Genomic DNA, 21,365 nt, shown 5'->3' with positions numbered 1-21,365 from the left:
CCCTGTAATTGAGACTTTGCCTCTGAACTTTCTTCACTGTATTGCCTCTGCCTCAGACACTTTCTAATTGATGAAGGAGAGATGCTGTCATTTCCTGTTATTCATCATATTAGCTACAAAGGCCACTGCATTGGAATGTATATTGCCCCAATAAAGAAGTTGACTCAGTGCGTGTTGTACATGATAACATAGACCTAACTAATTGATTATCAAATTCATTGCCAGCTATTTTTAAAATAAATTTGATTGATTAGCTGTTGCAGCCCTAAACTGCAGTACATAAAAGGTAGTAATTTGATCAATTTCGAGAGCATATTGATAATAGCTTTCATAAATCATTTCTATGAGATTTTTTTGAGTGACCGTCTTTCTTCAGCGTCTCACCACTATGTTTAACACTGGACTGGACAGACAACCTTAGGAAGATTACTTTGACTGGTATCTTATAATTTCTTATAACTGCAACCTTCAAGTCTAAAACCTGCCTCTGTATTGGGACTGCGAGATGAATCATACGGAAAAAAGCCAATTCAATACTGACTGCTGCAATTTTCAAATCACCTGAGGCTGTAATTCTTTTTATCTTTTACTGAAAGCAAAAAAATGTTTCAGACAGCTTCCTACACAATTTTATTTGTTGCTGTGTGGAGTCATCTGGCCAATTAACAAAGACACATGCTAGAGTAAAAGCCGTCAGTTAATTAAAACATTGCAGTCTGGAGACCACACTTTAATTTATACATTGTGTATTCTTTTTTTTTTAAACAGTGACATTTTAATTTAAATGTGGAAAAGCTAACCAAACATGATGCAACTTATGCCAATTTGCACAATTCAAAAGAGAAAAAAATAAAAATAGGATGTTTTTGTCAATAGTGATCAAGCCTTTTCTCTCACCCTGTGGCTACAACTAGCCTGAAATAACCTTGCAGAGAAAAAATAATATGAAATGTACAATGCATTTTAAATCGTTGCCATGCATGACACGTTTTGATTCTATTGGCTGTTTCGTGATCTACAACCCACTGTGTATGCCTGCCAAAGTTAAGCCACTGGCAACAGAATCCCCTCTTTCTTTCAAATGTGTGCAGGGGGGGAAAGGAAGACAGGTATAAACGTTGAAAGTTTGGATTAAAAATCATGAATCCATGCTTTTAAAAAGCTGACAGCTGCTCGCACAAAACACAAACAGAATGTGACAAAAGGGAAGACAACTTGTCAACAAAAGAAGAGGTATCTTATTAGTTTCTAGTAGATAAAAAAAAAAAAAAGTTTTATCTCCAAAACTGGATATTTGATGTGTTTGAATTAAAACCCTTCACGTGGGGGTTTCATTATAATAATAATGCTGTCAGAACTGATGAATCAAAGAGCTGTTTATGGCTGGGAGTGTGTTGTAAAGAAAGTTGTAAAGGGCATTGTAATGGACCCCTGCGTGCAGTTGTTCACTTGAAGCACTTCAGACAAGACTCCAAAAGGCCAGAACACCGCGTCTGACCTTTTCACCCCAACACACACACACACACACAAAAACACACACACACACACACTCTCTCTCTCTCTCCCTGAAACGCCAAAGGGGGCTGACCTCTTTACACTGATTAACATTCCATCGGGGGAGGAGGGGGGAGACGAAGAGATACTTTCCCTCACCTTCTTGCCCTCTTGTTTTCCACCATCTACATCTCTGCTTTCTTTCGACTCTCTTTACCTCCAACTGTTGTCCATCTCACATTTCTCCCCAGACTTTCTTTCCGTTTGCCTACTTGAACGCAATTATCCCTCCGTTCCAATTTCACCCTCCATGGTGCTTTTTTATTTTTTAAAGATATTTTTCTGTCTTTCTACCTCCATGTCCAATTCTCTCCTGCAGTTAACCTGTTCGTCCGTGTGTGTGCGTATGTATTGCTGAGGCATGTCGTGGCAGGCCCGTTGCTCAGCTCGCAGGCTTACAAGAACCCGACTGACTCACCACATTGGATTGAGGGAGTAATTCACACGCTGATTTATTACTTACTTAGATAACGTATTTATTTATATGTACGTAAACCTACTTACACGTGTAGACAAACAACACGTACACACACTATCTCATTCTGCCAATCAGAAAAAAATAAAAAAAAATAAAAATGTGTTTCATTAACTATTCCACACCTCTTCTTTATTAAGACCTGTGACTTGTCGCCACACCTGCTTGACTTGTTAAAGGCTTTTAAGATGCTTATGAGCATTAAATTGTTAAAAGATGGGGAAAAAACAAGATAAAAAAGGGGAACTGTGATTGTTTGGTTTTTTAAGTGCCATGTTAATAACTACTGAGGAACAGGAATGATCTTAAAAAACAGAGCTTTCTGGTATAAACAGACATATGTCTCGATAAGTGTTCTTACATAAAACCATTTTTTTTTTCTCACAATAGATATCATAAAATGCTTGTTGAGCAGGAGAGGCTAACCTGGGTGGAAGATTTGCATACGTACATGCCCACACACATAAACAAGGTGAGTCATTACAGAAATCTCCTCTCCTTCATAGACAAAGAAAACAGCCACAAAAACAAACTGAGGCGAGCGCGGCACAGAGCGTGACAGACTTTCAGTCATGACTTATTACTTGAGGGAGAAAAACAAATAAACGGCAGAATAATGAAGAGTCAAAAGACGGATTGAAAAAAAGCAACCTGGCACACCTGCAAGCAATGCATCTTTACAAGTCAGACATCCGTGTATACAAGACCACACAACCACATCGTCTGTATAAACCACTTACACAAAGAGAGAGTGATGAACAAAAAAAAAACTGAAAACTGTGTGCATATCTGTGTGTGTGTGTGTGTGTGTGTGTGTGTGTGTGTGTGTGTGTGTGTGTGTGTGTGTGTGTGTGTGTGTGTGTGTAGTTGAGTGTGAGCCAGACTCCAGCTGAGAGGGGAAGCAATAGCAATTCCCACTGACCTGAAAACCAGCTTGCCAGCCATCTCAAAATATAGAGGAATGAAAAAAAAAAGAAAAAAAAAAAAAGAGGGAGAATGTCAGTGAGCACGAAGGCGATGAAAATACAGAGGGCGAAATTTAGAAGTGGAGAGTGGCCGCCTTGTAGAAAAGATTTGAAAACACACACACACCCACACACACCCAGGTGCGGTGAAGGATTACGGGAAGGAACAGGCCTCAACACCCCTTTGTACTGCCAGCTCAAGTGAAAAGAATGAAGGAAAGAGGATATAGAAAGACGACAGATCAATAATGCGGCATCTGCACACACACACAAACACCCAACCAGACAGAAACAACACAAAAAAGAAAGAGTGTGTAAGTGTTGAGAGTGGCTCTGTATGGGTGTGTAGATGTGTGGGAGTGTGTCCCCTCTTTGCTTTTGTGACTCCCGAGGTTCCCCGCGGTCAAGAGCGGATCCTCTTTCTCTCTCGTGCCCTCTTTTCATACACTCGTTCACCCTCGTTCTTTTTTCATACACTCACTTCTCGTCCCCTCCCAACTCTTTTAGCGCGGCGCTGAATGGCCCCCTCTCTCTCTCTCTCTCTCTCTCTCTCTCTGATGAGTGACTGATGAATGAAGTAGCTCTTTGAAGTCAAGAGTCACGGCAAGGCTGGTCAAGCGTGAAGAGATGCCGGACAAAAGACGGGCAGAGAGAGAGAGAGAGAGAGAGAGAAGAGGGGAGTGAGGAAGGAAGGGAGGAAAGAAAGAAAGAAGGAAGGAAAAAAAAAAACAGGGCAGGAGGGGGGTATATTCAACAAGGGAAAACGTCAAACAGTGAACATCCATAAAGTCAGTGAGGGATGGAGGTCTGAATGTGTGTGGCAGGAAGAGAGAGAGAGAGAGAGAGAGAGAGAGAGAGAGAGAGAGAGAGAGAGAGAGAGAGAGAGAGAGAGAGAGAGAGAGAGAGAGAGAGAGAGAGAGAGAGGTTTGCATTTTTGCATGAGTGCCTCGGAGTATTTGCTTTGTGCTGCTCAACATGCAAAAGGCCAGCATCACGCAAGTCATGACGGAGCGACATCATCCTGGAACAGGCCTGCCGGACTACAGGGGACAGCCTGGAGGCCTTCGTGCTTTCATCTGCCTCGCATGTTCTCTACTCTCGTTGTCTTTACTGCTATGGACACATACAAACCCCCAGAATGCTTATGGGACATTGAAACATTTACTCTAACTGTGCCACGTCAGAGTCATTGTTTTGGTTTTTCCATCTGCAGATGATTAGCCTTTTTATAAATCGTATGGCCCTGGGGTTGTTTTTTTTTTTGTTTATACGTGTTAACCATGAAATCTAAATATTTCTTTTAAAAGGTCAATCCCATGGCTTCAACATGAGGTCAGCGTTCATGAGAATTTGTTTTTAACTTCATTGGTTAACGAAAAGTTTACACAAAAAGAAAATTACAATTTACTCAGGGAGTCTTTGACTTGGCACCACAGGCCGCATTAACCAAATATTTCTGTCACTGACTCAATTTCTTGTAACACTGACGATAAAAACCTAACCGCCATGTGTCATTTTGACAATTTAGAGCTCGATGTTCTGGTGCTTTAGGCATGTTTAAGAGAGACGGACTGGAAGCCTTGGACCACTGGGGGTCCCAGACGGGTGGAGGCTTTGCCACTGGTGCAGAGGGAAAGCCAGTGCTTGCTGGAATCGGGGGAAATCCTACGTTCAGAGAATAGCTTGCCGACTTCTGATCACTTCACTGGGAGAAATGTTCCCAGACTTCAAAACTTTGGCTGAAGTGGTTTCTGGTAATTCTGGTCTCCAGTGTGGCAGCAGAGCTAAAATCATCCATCTGTTTGGTGTGGTGTTGAAATGAAAAGTGACTGTACGGTCATTGCCCATGTTCATCTTATCCATGCCCTTAAACATAAGCTAAATACTATGAAATATGTCTTATTATCATTTAAAATAAATAAATAAAATGAAGGGTAATAAAAGATTATGACAGAATTTTTACGACCCTGTCCATCAAAATGACGGACAGCAAGAAAGTCCCTGTTAGGAACACCTTTGCTTTTACAATGACACCTCTGGCAGCTTCTCAGTGCTTAAAAGGCTCCTTGGTGGTTGGGTAACATTTGTTGGAAACTTTTTGAGCAACCACCAAGAATTTCTTGGCTATCTGGGAATGATACCAGCCTCTGTGCCCATTTGCTGCAGAGAATATGAAATTTAGATGGCAGCAGTGTGACAGGCAGTTTTAGAGAAGGCTGTTTGATAGTCATTGTTTTGGTTTGATTTTCTGTAATTAGAAAGAGAGATACCCGGCCAAGTCCAATTTCGACAACAAGCACAACCCAAAGACTAAATTATTCAATATCTCTGACTGTTAATCGCCAGTGTGGTAGCTGGCGATTACTGAGATATCCACCAAATCCACCTCATTATAAGGATTTGGGCATTTTGGGTAGGTCTGGAATTCAATCACAGTGAAAATTACATCACCGGCTGAATTTAGCTCTGAGTGAAAAATGAAGCAAGTTGAACATGGCCTAACTTTTTCTGGACCACAAGGTCATTTTGCAAGACACTGTGACAGCTGATCAAATACATGCAAGGGTACATTCTTGATGAATTTCTTTGTAATGCTATATTTCCACTGTCGACCTCTCACACATTACAGCCACAGAAAAATGGTGCATTGATCTGTGATAAACCTTCAAACCCATTGATCTATTACTCAAAAAGGACTGACTGGGTGGTATTTCATATCTCACATCTCACATCTCACATCTCACATCTCACCGGTACATGAAACAACACCCGCCTACCAAAGCAGGGCTGTTTTCAGTCCAACCCCCAGCTCAGAGATAGACTTCCAAAGACCAGCCTTCTCTCTTGCCTCTCATGAGTCTGAAGCTAATGGGCGTATTCAACGCTGAGCATAAAGTTTGCATACTCCGACCGGCCAGGTTCTTTCTTTCATTGCAATGCTTTCTTCCCTTCATTACTGCTGTACGACAAAAGTAGTACATTTCCCTTTCTACATTGTAGATAGTAGCAGTTTGCTTTATTCAAGACCCGTTTGGTTGTTGAAGTTGTATCATATGGAACTTGGAGACATCGGAGATCAGATTTTACTCAATGTTGTAGTTTGAAGCAGTTGAGTGAGGTAGAAAACAAGTGTGCTTCAGTCTGTCTATGCGAACGGGTGTTAAGCTGGTAGGGGTTGCTCAAGAGCACTTCAGCTGTGATAAAGAAAGGGTTTCAACACTTTACCAACAACGTTACCTTGTCTACCATGTACAAAAATAAACACTAAATAATACGTTCAAAAAAAGATTTAAAAAACAGATTTGCTGAAAATATCTGGCTTGGTTTGACATCTATGAGTGGTTGATTTATTTTGGATTTATTTTATGTTGGGTTTTTTTGGCTGGGAAAGAGCACAATTAAAAGTAATTGCACCAGAGTTAGCTTGTATTTGCATCTGTTGCCCCTGCAGGTAGACAAAAAACAACCACAGCAAATACATTACATAAAACAGCATACTACATAAAAGTGATGAATGTGTATTAGCCTAGTTATATACTATAACACACAGTGGCTTTTTAAAATTGAAGACACTACACTGACTACTGAAAATAGTCCAGCCTCAGTGGGATCGGGTTTTCCCTTCTTATTAAACTCTAAACAGCCAAACTATGTACTTGTTAGGACAACCCAAGGCGTAATCTGAAATATTGAAATACTTTGTGTCATTTTCATGTACTAGTCTTCTGACTGAACAACAGTGTTTTTTGCATGCGTAGGCGCTCCTGAAAGTGATCTAATAGATTTCTCTGCATGTATTTGACAGTGTAACATAATGTTAAAAAACAAAATAGGAGCAGGTGGAGGTAAAGAACTGAGTCTTCCTCAAAGACAGTTTGACAGACAACGCAAGGCTGTTTGCAGACATATTACATACTGTGACGGCTCAATCTGGTGATTTGACTGCTACAAGACAACTTCCTAAACTTCTCTTATCTGGTTCCTCAGCAGACTCTCTAGTATTCCCTTTGTAATTTGGCAATCACCCCAAGACCACCGGATTTTTCTATCTGCGTGCACGAAGAACAAGGGGAAAAAAAAGCAGTCGCAGGCAAAAAAAAAAAAAAAGAAACGAGGGCATCTCCATCGTACGGTTCTCTGGGGTGAGAGAGGGAACACCACACTCATCCTGTGTTTATCTCAATCTCACATCAGATCAGATCACTGGCAGATAAAAGCACTTCCTGACACATCACTTCCTCTCTCTGGAGGAAGCTGACACGCGCCGGGAACCCAACACGACAGGGTGGTAGCGGGGAGGATGAAGGAGTAAAACTTTTTTGACAGAGCTAAAGGTAGAAGCGGGGCGGGGAAGTGGAGGGTAAAGCAGAATGGAGTAAAAGAATAAATAAATAAAAAAGGATAGAGGGAAAAAGAGGTGAAAACGACATAATCATGGCCCAGATCCACAGTGATGTGTGGGGTGAAGGAGGTAGAGCAATGAGAGACAAAGCGCTGAAGAGACATTAGGAATAGTGGAACTGGATTAGCTTCAACACCGATCTTTAGTCAGCAAGTTGGCACTCTATTATGTCCTCAAATGATCTTTACTGTTGTTACAGGAGAGGCCTACCTAAACAGCTGCTTATAAAACAGATTTTGTTATGTAAATGTGGGAAAGTGACGTGTGAAAACAACAATTGTTTTCATACCAAAATTTGAACTTAAAATCACAACAATAGACTTTTTATTAATTATTATTAATGTCTTAAGACTTGTACTTTCACTTAAAAAATTAAGTGAAAGTACAGTTGGCAACAATTTTGCCAGCCATGAAGACAACTGTCTGCGGCCAGTTTGGCCAGCTGAAGCTAATTATCATTAATTCCAGTGAATTGGCCAAACTACAAAATAAAAATGCACGGCAGCTGTCTGGTTAATATGTTCTCTGCACGCTCCAGTCCGTACTATTTACGCTCGGCTAAAATTGGTTTCCCCCAAGAAAACACCCATCTGTATCACAGAGAGCCAAAGTAAATCTGGAACTTAAAGATTTGGTTCCAGAAGAAGGAAAATCCTCATTCAAAGACATATTATTTCATAACCACGCTTAAAAGTCAACGTCCAGTCCTGAAACAGAGCCTTTCTCAATGGTACGTTGCATTGTCCACTCCATATGTTCAGATAAGGAAGGCAACAAATGACGTGAGTAACTACACTGCTGTGTTGGTAGATGTTCATGGGTACTGTAGTTTTCAAAGATAATAAATAATGATTTAACTTATTCATTATTTCAATTGTTAAAAATCACGATTCCAACTAATGGCAAGTGAAGTAATGGATGCCAATTTGTATTTGAATATGAAATATGAACCTTAGGAACATGCTTCGGTTTCTCAGGAGGACCAGTGAAAGAAATGCTGAGTGAGAGACTGCATCGAGTTACAGAAGTTAGTAGGACAGAGGTTTGCTTGGATGAAATGTCATGACTTCTGACTTTCTATTCATGTCTAAAAAGAGCGTAGCGTCAATGTCCTTCTGCTTTTTTCATTTTCCATTAATAGCATTACAAAAGGACAACTGTGTAGCTTTTTTCAATCTAATAGAATGATATGTAATGTCGGTCTAATTAATGATACATTTTACACCATAATAAAGTAGTATAACTGTATAGAAAACTAACTATGTTTACTTGTGAGTTGACTTCTCTCCAACGGTCTAGTTTTAAAAATCAAATAGTATATGCCTCCGCAGTTTATATCTATGTCTGTCCTTCATCTGTGCCAAATTTGAAGAAATCCTCTTCAGGGGAGATATTGCGTTCATAAGAATGAAAGTTGAAAAAGACACATTTTCCATACAATTGAGCCCTAGGTATGAAAAGATACAGAACAGCAAAGTAAGCAAAAGTGACACATTTCATCTGCACACACACACAAACTTGCGAACACAGATCACACAGGCCACACATTCACACAGCAAACACCCGGACACATGCAACCCCTGCTTGAATGCACAAATGAAGGTCAGAGGGCACACACACACACACACACACACACACACACACACACACACACACACACACACACACACACACACACACACACACACACACACACACACACACACACACACACACACACACACACACACACACACACACACACACACACACACACACACACACACACACACACACACCTCTGCCCTGAAGCAAAGCAGACAAACCAAGTGTAGCAGAACCAAGAATCTCAGTTTTTTTTTTTTCTTGGCCCTGTCTTTCCATGAATGGCATCAGCATCTTTAGCTCTTCTGGTGGGACGCTCATGGACGCACACATATGCACACAGACAAAAGACACTGAAGTGCTGGGATGGCATGACGGGCCGAGAAATTCAGAGGGGTGAAGAGAAAAAGAAAAGGGTGAGGCGTGGAAGGATGCAGACACAACGCTATCATTCATTCTCTTTTTTGGGGATTTGGTAAAAAGTTAGACTACTGTGTGTGTGTGTGTGTGTGTGTGTGTGTGTGTGTGTGTGTGTGTGTGTGTGTGTGTGTGTGTGTTCCCAAAGACGAGACAGTCCCAATCAGTTAAAACTCCTCCCCCTAATTCAAAGAGGCACTACGGGATTTGCATTTTTCCCACAATTCAATTAACACGCCTGTCAGCGTCTCCTCTCCGTTCACATGCACTCTGTTGGCCATCTCTCGCTCGCACACATACAAAACATGCTCCCAGGGACAATAAATAGATGCATTTATTCATAAACACACGAATGCAGAAAATGTATGCATTCATTTGTTTGTTTGTTTACCAAACAATGAGAGGCGGATGCTCGGGATTGAGAGACAAGGAGAAGCTCCCCGGGTCGCATCCGTGTCTGGACATGTCACATTCAGGGACAGAGAAAAGACAGTGCTGTTAATGGATGCAGAGAGCAGTCCTTGGGGATGTCTCTCTCTCTTTTTGTCTCTGTCCTTCTCCATCTCAGGAGAAGGGATGCAGGAAAGGAGACAGGGAGTGCCATCACAGAATGGGGCACCGTGGGGGTGGGGGGGTGTTAAAGGAAACATAGACACTCAGGGTCGACGTGTAGCAAGATGCCACGCGATGACAGACGAGGCCAAACCAGATTTAGAGAACCAGGAACTAGGATCAGCCACAGACGCACTGACTTTGCCGCGGGGTCGGCTAATGACTTCAGCTAGCCTCTTGTCTGATTAATAGCCTGTAATCCCATTCTCATGGACAGCATACCATAGCATTCCTCTGCACCACTCATTAACCACTATAGAAATGCCCCGCTAATCACTCACTTTGCTTTTAGCTAGCACGGCTAACGCTAGGCTAGGCTAATCAATAGGGATTAATCCTGTTGGCGGAGCCGCTGTAGCGTAGCGCCCCTCATTACCAGCCATAGAAATGTGTGCTAATCATTCGCCGCACGGTTATTTGTCCACAGGACTGCAGAATCACTTTGGTGGTGGCGGTGGGGGTGGGGTAGAGGCTGACATCTGACAGTCGGCAGCAGAGGGTGGAAGAGACAGAGTGACACACAGAGGCACAGAGGCTGTGTAATGATTAAGAAACACATCACTCTTGCTTTTCTTCGGTCGGTGTTGAGGATACGGCCAGATCGGATGTTGGAAGGGCTCTGCTCAATGTCAGCGTCATCCAAGTTTTTTTTAACCGATCAATGAAAAAACAGCTAATCAATAATGAAGGCTCGCAGGCAGAGCGAAGATAACCCTACGCGGACTACCAATAGAGACAGTCGTCAGCGATCAAGCAGATCGTGCTCCCTGTCCTGTCGTTACTGCACCGAGGTGAAACAGCTGGGTCAAATCAATGGGGGCAACAGCCTTAACCCGCCATGACCGTACGGGTTTGCATTCTTGTAAGTTTAATGTGACTTTTAGGAGCGTCTCTACAACGCAAGAATCCATACCATACTCGGGAAATCAGCATTTTGCGCTCAATCGAGCCATTTTGCATCCCCGACCAACTACAGCCACAGTTGTCTGCTTTAAAATGGCTGTGGTCTGTCGGTATGGCATGGAGTCAAACTAAAAGCCCTGCGTGTGTGTGTGTGTGTGTGTGTGTGTGTGTGTGTGTGTGTGTGTGTGTGTGTGTGTGTGTGTGTGTGTGTGTGTGTGTGTGTGTGTGTGTGTGTGTGTGTGTCCAGGGGCCCAGAAGAGGTCCTCGTATCCTGTTGAGCTAAAGTCTCTCAACTCTGAATTGCGATGCCTGGTTATACGTTACGTCGACCCGAGGCTGAACCTGAGGTGAACTCTTGTATTCGAGGGGGGAAGCAGCGTTGTAGCTGAGAGAGGCCTGTCAACACCCGCCTCAAGCTACTGAAGAGCAAAAGCACGTAGGGGCCGTATCTCACTTCCATTATGTGTGAGATTGAGTGCGAGTCGGCCATCCTATCGCTGTAGTGTGAAGAGCAGACAGATTGTGTATTTGATTAAACATTAGACTCACCAGACACAAAACTAAAATTGATTTAGGTTTTAATGATGTTAAAGAGGCTGTAAGCCAAATAAATTTTGTATTTTCACATTAGAAAGACAAAAAATTATTGTCTACTGAAAAGTCCATTAATCCACTAATGGTTCTAGCACTTACTGTGAACACTAAAGCATCATGTTTGCGAATGTATCAATACAAAATGTTCTTTAATGCCTCTGTCTGCATGCCAGTTCCACACCAACTTAAAATCAATCAGGTACAGTAAATTGTTAGGTCCCCAGTAAACCCATTTACAGCCTGGTTCCCACTAAGACGAGGAGACTTGTTCCACAAGTGAAGGTGATGAGCCGAGTAAACAGGTCGGAACTAAACTGGCTGTATGGGATGTGGGAATGTTTGTTGGGATGGGGAATGCAGGGACTCGGTGCATCGCAGTGGCAGGATGAGCCGACGTAACCCGCTTTGGAGCGCCTGGCCGCCAGCACTTAAACCTGGCTAATCTGATTGGATTAACACCAACCTGCCTGGCTCCACACGGACGTGCACAGGCATTCATGTAGACATGGACACCAAAACACACAAACACACACACACACTATATGCCAATCAGTCAGAGCTGCCTCTGCAGCTTCCTGGAGTTCATCTGGATTCTGGGTCGTGCTGGCTGGCTGATGGCACCATGCTGAGCGAACACACGCACACGCATCCGCTCTCACGCCACGCACACGCACACACACATCTTAGTAAGCGCAGTGATTTGTGCTGTGAATCTGAAACAGACCTATTGAAAGAAGAGTAATGCCCAGTGCTTGACAACCGTGCTAATTGACTAGCCCCCTCCCCAGCAATGTAACTAAACGTTTTCACCCCTCCATCTTTTATCTTTTCAATCATTCCCTGACAGCTCTCCTCTTGTCCCATCCTCTTCCTCATATCACTCTTCATCACCTCCATCTCCTTCTCTCTCTCCCACTCTCTCCTTGCCCCCCCTGCTGTCCTCCCCCCATACTCATACATGTAATCATTCATTAGAACCAAGGCAGTTGTCCATTAGGCAAAGCAGCCATTTTGGAAATTGCAGCAAATCTTCCATGAAAAGACATTTCCTCTAATGCGGTAGTCACGCTCGGAGGGAGAGGGAGAGGAAGATGGCAAAGGAGCGAAAGAAAGACGAGTGGGCAGGGATGGAGAGAGGAGGGGGGGGAAAAAAGAGAGGAGGAGAGGGAGGAAAGTGAAGGAGAAAGATAGAGAGTGAGCCCCCCGGCCATAAAGCCACCAAGCGGAAAGCAAGCCTGCTGTTTGATTATAGAGTGACACCATCATGGGGGGAAGGAGGGAGGGAAGGAGGGAGGGAAAGTGTTTTAAAAGGCAAGCAGAGGGGATGAAGAGGAGGCGGGAGGGAAAGAGAGGGAGAGGAAAAAACAGGGGGGGCGATATGAGAGGGGCCGAGAGAGAGGACGTAAAATTAGCCCCATCACTTCACTTACTGAGATGCTCTATGACACACTGGGATTAAAAAACAGACAAACACACGCAGTCATGAGATGTGTGCACAAACACACATGCACAGGACAGATGGTATCCCCCGTCTGAAAGCATGGCTCTAATTTGAGTAAAGTGGTAGATACCTCCTTAACCAATTAGAAGGCCCATATCTAAGGCCTCGAATTAGGGGTTTGACTCACACACTCATTAGTGTGTGTACTACTATGGGTATGTGTGTGTATTAATGTGTCCCATGGGATAGCTGAAGAACATTAAAACTGATAAAAGAGGTGGGTAATGACAAATTCACTCCGAGTGGCGCTCTGCGGAGTATGTGGCTTCTTTTCTCCCACAATGCCACTGTTCATCTCCATCTCATCTCATCAGCGATCAAAGACAGACCTGTCTCTCCTATTACCCACCATTCATCTCGCTGCCGCTCGCTGCTGCTTAATGCGCCTCCCTCTAAAGCTGACACATTTGTCACCAGACCAAACTGAGCGTAATCCATCGTAGCAATTTTTTTTCTTCTTCTCCCATAATTTATGATATACTGAATATGAAAAAAAAAAAAAAAAAAAAAAAAATACTCTATCCAATTCCCTCAATGTCTCGAAAATGGTTTTATGCTCTTTTGAAGATGAAACATTTTTGAAGAAAACTGTGCACAGTGGTACAGACACATCGGTGGAATCAATATATAATACAGCCCTCACAACAGGGCCTGAAAATGTTACACTATCAATACAAAAACAGTTCGATAGTGGCCTTGGACATCCAGAGAAATCACATAAATGTCAGACTGGCTGTCTCTGTTATATAAATGGCACCTGGTGAGCTTACATAGTCATTAAACTCTGCTGACAAAATAAAACACAAGCAGAGCTGAAATAATAGGAACAGTTTGATCAGCTGATCTTTAAATGTTAAATTGCTGAATTTCGCTAATTGGTTAAAGTAATTTATTTTGGCATTCTTTGCTTCCAGGATCACAAATGTGAACATGATTTCTTGGTTTTCTATGATTATAAACTGAATATATTTGAATATTTGAATATATGAATGCCCTTTGGAGTGTTAGTCAGATGAAACGAGCAATTTAATAATGTCAACACACACTGCAAATTTGTGATGTGCACTTTTTGCTATTTTCTGCCTTCCTTCTCGGACGGTTAACCATTAATGAAAATAATTGTTTGTTGCAGGCCAGAATATGTATATTTGCTCCATAAGCATAAACAAATATGACAGTAACTGTCAATTACAACTTGACTAAGAACTGGTATTTATGTGCTTGAATCCAGCAGATGGAAATGGTCCAAATTCACATTATATTTATTGCAGCAGTTAAGACGTTTGTGCAACATTCACTTGACAGCTGGATGAGAACACCACTGCACAGAGATGCTGCAAGTCTTCTAGATAGACGCAGTTTTTCTATTTTCTGCTGCTCACAGTTAGAGCTACAAACCACTTCCTCCACAAAGCTTGTAGATACAAGGTGCGTCAAACATGTATGAGCACTGGCTGGGGCTACAGACTGTTTAACTACCACCACACTGACAATACCGACAGCTGAACATATAGCTCTGCATACGACACTGAGCTAAGAAATCCCTCACCTTCATTCTGTAAACACAGATGATCTTTACCACACTTTCTCTGGCCTATTCACCATACTGCCCACAAGACAAACGTCCCTAAACAAGCATTGCCATAGTGATACAAGAGAGACATACAATAAAAGGGACATAAGGACTTAGACGTATCCAGACTGAAGCCCATGTAGAGAAAAGCAGACGATCTGAAAGAAAAAAGGAACAAAAAACAGGAATGGAAACGGAGAGAGGGATTCTAATGTTTTTTCTTTAAAGCTCCTCATTGCAGCGATTCACTTCTCTTTCCTGTGGAAGTGGAGCCGTGTGTTATATGGAGCAGCGCTGTTTTTCCTTCAGGGTGCTATTAAGCGTGTAGTCCCTTGTTTCTCCTGTCAGGAGTGATAGGATAGTCGATTATACCAGAGGCGAGGGATCCTCTCCCATGCATGCATACCTAGACCTCTCATCTACTCTGCCTTCCCGTCGCTTTCTGCTCCCCGGGCCTCTTCAGGTGCACACAAACACACATAAATGCTCACTTTCACAAAAAAAAGTGATGAAAGGCTATTTATCCTGCTTCCACTGTGATATCTCGGCTCACCATGCAGAATGGCCGGACACATTATCACCTCTGACCAGGGGGGAATCAGGACAGACGCCAGCAGCAAATACCAGCGCTGTGTGTGTGTGTGTGTGTGGTGTGTGTGTGTGTGTGTGTGTGTGTGCGTGTGCGTGTGTGTCCCAGCAGTAATAATCACCCGGATTAGAGCGGAGCCAAACCCCCGCAGGGTTCCCCTCTCTCTCCTCTCTCCTCCTCCCCCCCCACCGACCCAGCCCTGCAGTCCTGATCCCCAGTTTGAGCAGCGGTGGGAAGCAGAGCAGCCGGCCTGACATCTCCATGCGCCAGACAGAGGCGAAAAAAAACACACCTCTTTATTTTCTTTTTTTATTCCCCCACATATTTCCAACTCCCCCCCCCTCCTCCTATGTAGTATTGATCACACACAGCCCAAATAAAATATTGAACTAGCTCAGGCAACACAAAGACACATAACACATTCAACAAGCATAGCCTTTAACCACAAGGGTGCAGTGAAATGGAAGTTGATACAGCCGTCAATATGTCTGAGTGAGGGATGCAATATGTTGGCAACAACAATGGGGAGGCGCGGAGAAGAAATGGGTTAGCCTATAACTTAATAATAATGCATGCCGTGTCTGGATACCTCGCAGTCAACGCAGGGGAATATTACTGTGGCAACGTTGCCTAGGTGTATTAAACTGCCCATGCCTGAAATAAATTCAGCCAGACCTCTGGATAGGATCCTAGACTGGGTGATCCAGTGGAAACGCAGGGCACACTGATATTATTAGCACCCATCAACAATTGTCAGAGCTCCTGTGGCAGCGCAGTGTTCAAATGTCGATAAATGTTTGTCTATCAGCGTCTACTACCAACCCACACCGTCTCAGCAACATGCACTCCATCGTTGACATTCTTCTTATAATTTAAGACCATAGCAACATTGCCCCCCCACAATAAGGAGAACGACCTTTGATTCAAAATAACATAAAGAAAAACAGGTGCACCCATTAAGATCCTGTGGGAACTTTAATGTGTTTGTGGTATTCAGTTATGAGGTTATAATACCACCATTATATAGCCTTCCGTTATTCAATCTCCTCTGGTATCATAAGTACATTTCCATGTCATTAATTGGACCAAAAACAATTGTGAACTCATGTTAAGTTTTAATATAATTTGAGAATAAAAAGGTTTAAAATGTACCATTAAATTAGGCCTATAATTATTCTCTCTCCAGAGGAATAAACCTGCATTAAAGGCTGTTTTTCTTAAACCAGATACATGAGTAAGAAGCAAACCTGTTAAGAGCAGATAGGAATGTTAACAACTTCATTAAGTTAGATTGAATTCAGTTACATTTGATTAGATTATCTTTATCTGATTCTACAGAAACGAAATTTTACAGCTCTGTGAGATTACAGTGACCTTATTGTACCTTCAGAGGAATTGTCCCTACTGTGGCACCACTGCAACACTCGTTATAAACGAAATACAATAACAGTTCCTTAGTTTACAAGTTTTACAGGTAAAACCCTAAATAAATAGCATACTATAGACTACCAATATCTGATGCATATTATGTTATTTCCTAAAAAACAAAAAAAAACACAAATTCTTCATAATCTATAATGAAGAAATGAAACATGTGAGAGGTTTACCTCAGGTTCTTCTGCTTGTTCTCCTTCTTGTTGAGGACCCCCGGCACACAGTTGGTGAGCTCGGTCCAGTCGGCGTGCAAGCCGCAGCTCCAGCCGGTGGAGAACCGAGAGAAGAGCCAGGTCTCCTTGCGGTTCGGCCGGTAGCAGGTACACTTCTTCTGGCCCGGTCTGCAGTCGCAGGGGACCTCCAGGCGGACATTCTGGACCAGGTGCCGGCCGAAGGTAGTCCCGCCGGTTTTCTGGATGTGCAAAAACACAATCACGTCCTCCCCTTTGATTTGGAAATCGATCGTCCTCTCCAAGTCCCTGACGGGGAAGTAGTATTTCTTAACGTAGTGGGGGTCCGGAGTGGGGAAGATGTCCCCCTCGTCTTCCTCCGCGAAATACCCGTGCGGGGAGCCGAAATTGATCACCCCGGGAGCCACGTACTGATAGAGGATCAGCATGAAACACACGGATCCGACGACGATCAACAAGAATTTGCTGCTCCTCTCGACCATGGTCCTTCCAAGTGCGGGTCCCACAGCACGCTACCATTTCCCAGTCAAGCCGACAACAGGGAGCGGGGCGCTCGGCTTCTGCATGCTCGCTCTCTCGCTCTCTCTCTCCTCTCCTCTCCTCTCCTCCCCGCCGCCAAGAAGGTCTCGTTTTCGGGGCTTCAAGAGTGACTCACTCCGCTTGGAGACGACCGGTGAAGTTGTTGGCTCATCGTGAGAGATGCATTGTAACTCGCTTAAAAAAAAAAAAGCCCCCCTCCCCTGTGCAGACGACCCTCCCCCGTTTACTTTACTTTGGTTTCCAGTCTGCACAACAGGCACCCTGAATCACCGTGGAGCTATGTACCCAGGATGCAGCGCGAATCCTACCTTTTCTACGTCTCTCTCTCTTTCTCTCTCTCTCTTTCTCTCTCGGAGCACCGACTGAAAAGGAGAGTCGCTTTAATTTATTGGTTGACACGTCACGACCGCGTCATCCCCGAGCAGCCAATCACTGGAGGCGTCTCCAGAGATGGATGACAACACATTCCTCTCTCTACAAACAAAACCGTGGCTTTAAAAGTAATAAACTACAATTTAGCACACTCCTGTTGTTTTGCTGCTGTAAAGTCACTGCTTGGTCTAGCAGCTTTTGGTGGATAATTTAACTAAACTTTTAATAGATATGTTGCTACATAACTGACATTCCATAGTACATTTTCTGAATATGTGGTTAATTCAATTCAATTCAGTTTACTTTGTATAGCCCAGAATCACAAATTACAAATTTGTTTCAGAGGGCTTTACAATCTGTACACATGCGACATCCTGTGTCCCGGAACCCTCACATCGGCACAGGAAAAACATATAAAACCTACTTAGCACTTATTGTATTCATATTAGTTTGTTGCACTTATTGTATTCGTATTAGTTTGTTGCACTTATTGTATTCATATTAGTTTGTTGCACTTATTGTATTCGTATTAGTTTGTTGCACTTATTGTATTCGTATTAGTTTGTTGCACTTATTGTATTCGTATTAGTTTGTTTCTGCAGTGTACTTTTGCTCTGGTTTATGCTTTTAGATGCTTGTTTAAGAAAGGAGATGCACTTATGACTTCTGGTGACTAGTAGTTCTCTTGAATACCTATGTTAAATACACTTATTGTAAGTCGCTTTGGATAAAAGCGTCTGCTAAATGACTGTAATGTAATGTAATGTAATGTACAATAACTTATTTATCGTTTTGGTGTGTGGTATCTATACTGACAAACATAGGCCATCAGACTAAAGCAATTTCTTTCATATCAAAATCCAATGTATCCAATGTATCTTCCTGCTGTAAGGTGATTAATGATGCAGCTTAAATTTTGGAATGAACTCCATCATTAATAATAATAATAATAATAATAATAATAATAATAACTTTATTTATATAGCACCTTTTAAAAACAAGGCTTACAAAGTGCTTTGACAGACCAGCCAGCAAGACAGTGCATAAGAAACAAAATGAAATAACAAGTGACAATCAAATAAACAAATACACAAACAAAATAAATAAAATAAATAAAATAAATAAAATAAATAAAATAAATAAAATAAATAAAATAAATAAATAAATAAATAAATAAAATAAATAAAATAAATAAAATAAATAAAATAAATAAAATAAAATAAATAAAATCAAGTGATAATGGTAAAATATAGTAAACAAATATAAGATAAAATACCAAGACCAAATGAAAATGAACCAATAAAACGACGACATCACATTAAAGCCAATCTATAAAAATGTGTTTTAAGAAGTGATTTAAAGTGATTTAAGAGAGTTTCAAAAAGATTGTGTGGCAACCCAAGCATGGCCATCATTTAAAACCTGCATTTTCAGAGTTCTTTGATTCCCAATTCAAGACGTCTAATGTTTTGCCTGAGACATGCAACCATGTAGCAAAATCACTATCTCCTTGTCTTTTTAAAATTGGGGGAATATACGTACATTTCAAGGCAAGAAGTACTATTCTATTTTGCATCGTATGTGTTTTTGTGCAGGCTGCATTGACCATTCATTGTTTGTCTTATTTGCTCTATATGCATACAAATCAAACATGGAAAACAAACAAACAAGGTTAGAAATAACTTTAAAATGATAAGGAACTTCTCAAGAAAACGCCTTTCTTAGTCAGAAGGGCCCCCAGAAACAGCTCATTGTACAGAAACACAGATATAGGATGTAAATCATAATAAGTAGCCCTATTTGCAAGAGATTGAATGGAGAACAAACATTATCAGTAAAAGCAAACACACCGCGCTCAGATTATAAAAAGTCATTTGAATGCATGCAAAATAGTGGAAGTTTCTATTAAAAGTCTACTGTATGTGGAACTTGTTGAATTCATAGAGAAAGTAGTCTAATAAAAACACATTTTTAGGTATTGTAATATCTGATTACAAAAAAATCTAAATTGCAAAATAACAGGTAACCCAAACGTAGGCAGCAGTTTGAGTATATTACAAAGCTCCAAACTGATGCGTTTACCAGAAAGCTCAAATGTCCGACAACCATGAGATCAACCGATGCCTGTTTTGTTTCACGTTGCTTCTCGCGTTGCTGCCGCTGGTGGTCAGCACTGAGACCTGCCTCTTCTCCTTTAATGCAGCCCAACAACTTGTCAGGCATATTTATGTTATTCCCAGGGGCGATTACTGTCGAACATATTCTGACTAATCACATTTTATAGCTGAAGAGAGAGACATGCTTCCAATGCTGGATGTTGTTCAGATAAGACTGGCTCACCAAAAACTGACAGTGTAATTCTTCTTTTTTTTTTTTTTTTTTTTTTTTTTTCACCAGTGCCCCTGTGGTTTAGCTGCAATTTCTCAGTCATTTGTTATTGCAGATGTTTATTGTGGTAATAGGGCAGAGCGAAATGAGTGGCTGCGTGTAATGTTAGTAAGCTACCGGGCCTGATTCCCACATGTTTCTTAAATGAAGCTCAATCAGTAAGATCAGCCCAATCAGCAGGCCCGGGGGTGTGAAAGCAGCAGTTGGTTGTGGCTGATGGCAAATGAGGTTGGTAAGGGATGAGGGTATATTTTCACTTTGAGTGGTTTGGGTTGATGATGTGTGATGTGTGTTTAGTCAGGCTGTAATTGCCACTGTGCTTATCCACAGTTTCAACTTCCATGATTTCCCACTTGGATGTGGTCTGTTCTCAAACTCTTCCCAAAAACCTGTCATCATTTATCTCAGGTGATTCTGAGGAGGACCAGGTGTTCACGATTTCCAGATTAGCCGATAATTCAGCCACACTTTGATTACTGTTTGAGTATTTTGAAATGGCACTCATTTCCCTTCTTTTCCTTTTAAAAGTAAAGCGATGAGTTGTCACCCTTTGTAAACTGCTTTGATAACGGTCATACATTAACTAATGCATAACAGATCATTGTTTATGCCTTTTATTTTGTAACAGTGCAGTTATAAACCCATTAACAATGCTTGCTAATAATCCATCAGGTCTGCAGTTATATATGCTAATAGTGGGTTAATAAATGGCTTTTGCCTCAGATTTTTAGTAAGGTATTAAATGGCTAAAATGTTTGGGTTAGGTTTGGAGGAAAATAAAGGAACTTTTCACAACCAGGCACCCCAAAAGTTGTTCTAATTAATTACTCATTGCTGATCTATAAATAATTAGTAAATGATTTATAAGCTACTAATGAAGTCAATAGTTTCAACTTACAAACCCTTTATAAAGGGTGACTTATGAGAAAGCGGTACCAACTTCTCATTAATTGTCTTAGTCATTTATTAAGCTTCAAAACCAGACATTTTGCTGTTACAAAAAGAGAACTCATCAACACAGACTTTAAAAAGACACATTTCTTTAAATAGATGTTTCCGCCTCGAGTCAGATCCCCTTTTTGTTTACTGGAAGATCCAGCCGAGAACAAAAATTGATATGTTTGTTTTGCATGTGGACGTTCCTTTCATAAATGCTGTTTTCCATTGTGTGTGCGTCGCGGGCATGTTTACAGCCTCTGAAATGTGAGGATTCAACGCTCCTCTGTGTTGCATATTGTTGTATATAGAATAATTAGGGATTTTGGAATGAT

General features: G+C 41.8%; 1 protein-coding gene across 1 annotated transcript in view; it reads right to left on the bottom strand.

Moving 5' to 3' along the window:
- hs6st1a (heparan sulfate 6-O-sulfotransferase 1a) overlaps positions 1-17,662 on the bottom strand; it is a 53,641-nt gene extending 35,979 nt beyond the window's left edge. Inside the window, exon 1 of the mRNA XM_054614019.1 lies at positions 16,777-17,662. Within this exon, the coding sequence (XP_054469994.1) occupies positions 16,777-17,276 (500 nt within the window). The 5' untranslated portion in view covers positions 17,277-17,662. The remainder of the gene's footprint in view (positions 1-16,776) is intronic.
- Between the last annotated feature and the right edge of the window lie 3,703 nt (positions 17,663-21,365).

The sequence above is a fragment of the Anoplopoma fimbria genome, chromosome 15, assembly GCF_027596085.1.
Source record: "Anoplopoma fimbria isolate UVic2021 breed Golden Eagle Sablefish chromosome 15, Afim_UVic_2022, whole genome shotgun sequence".
NCBI classification, from domain to species: domain Eukaryota; kingdom Metazoa; phylum Chordata; class Actinopteri; order Perciformes; family Anoplopomatidae; genus Anoplopoma; species Anoplopoma fimbria.
Note: the sequence above shows the minus strand (reverse complement) of the source record. Positions and strands in the feature narration are given on the sequence as shown.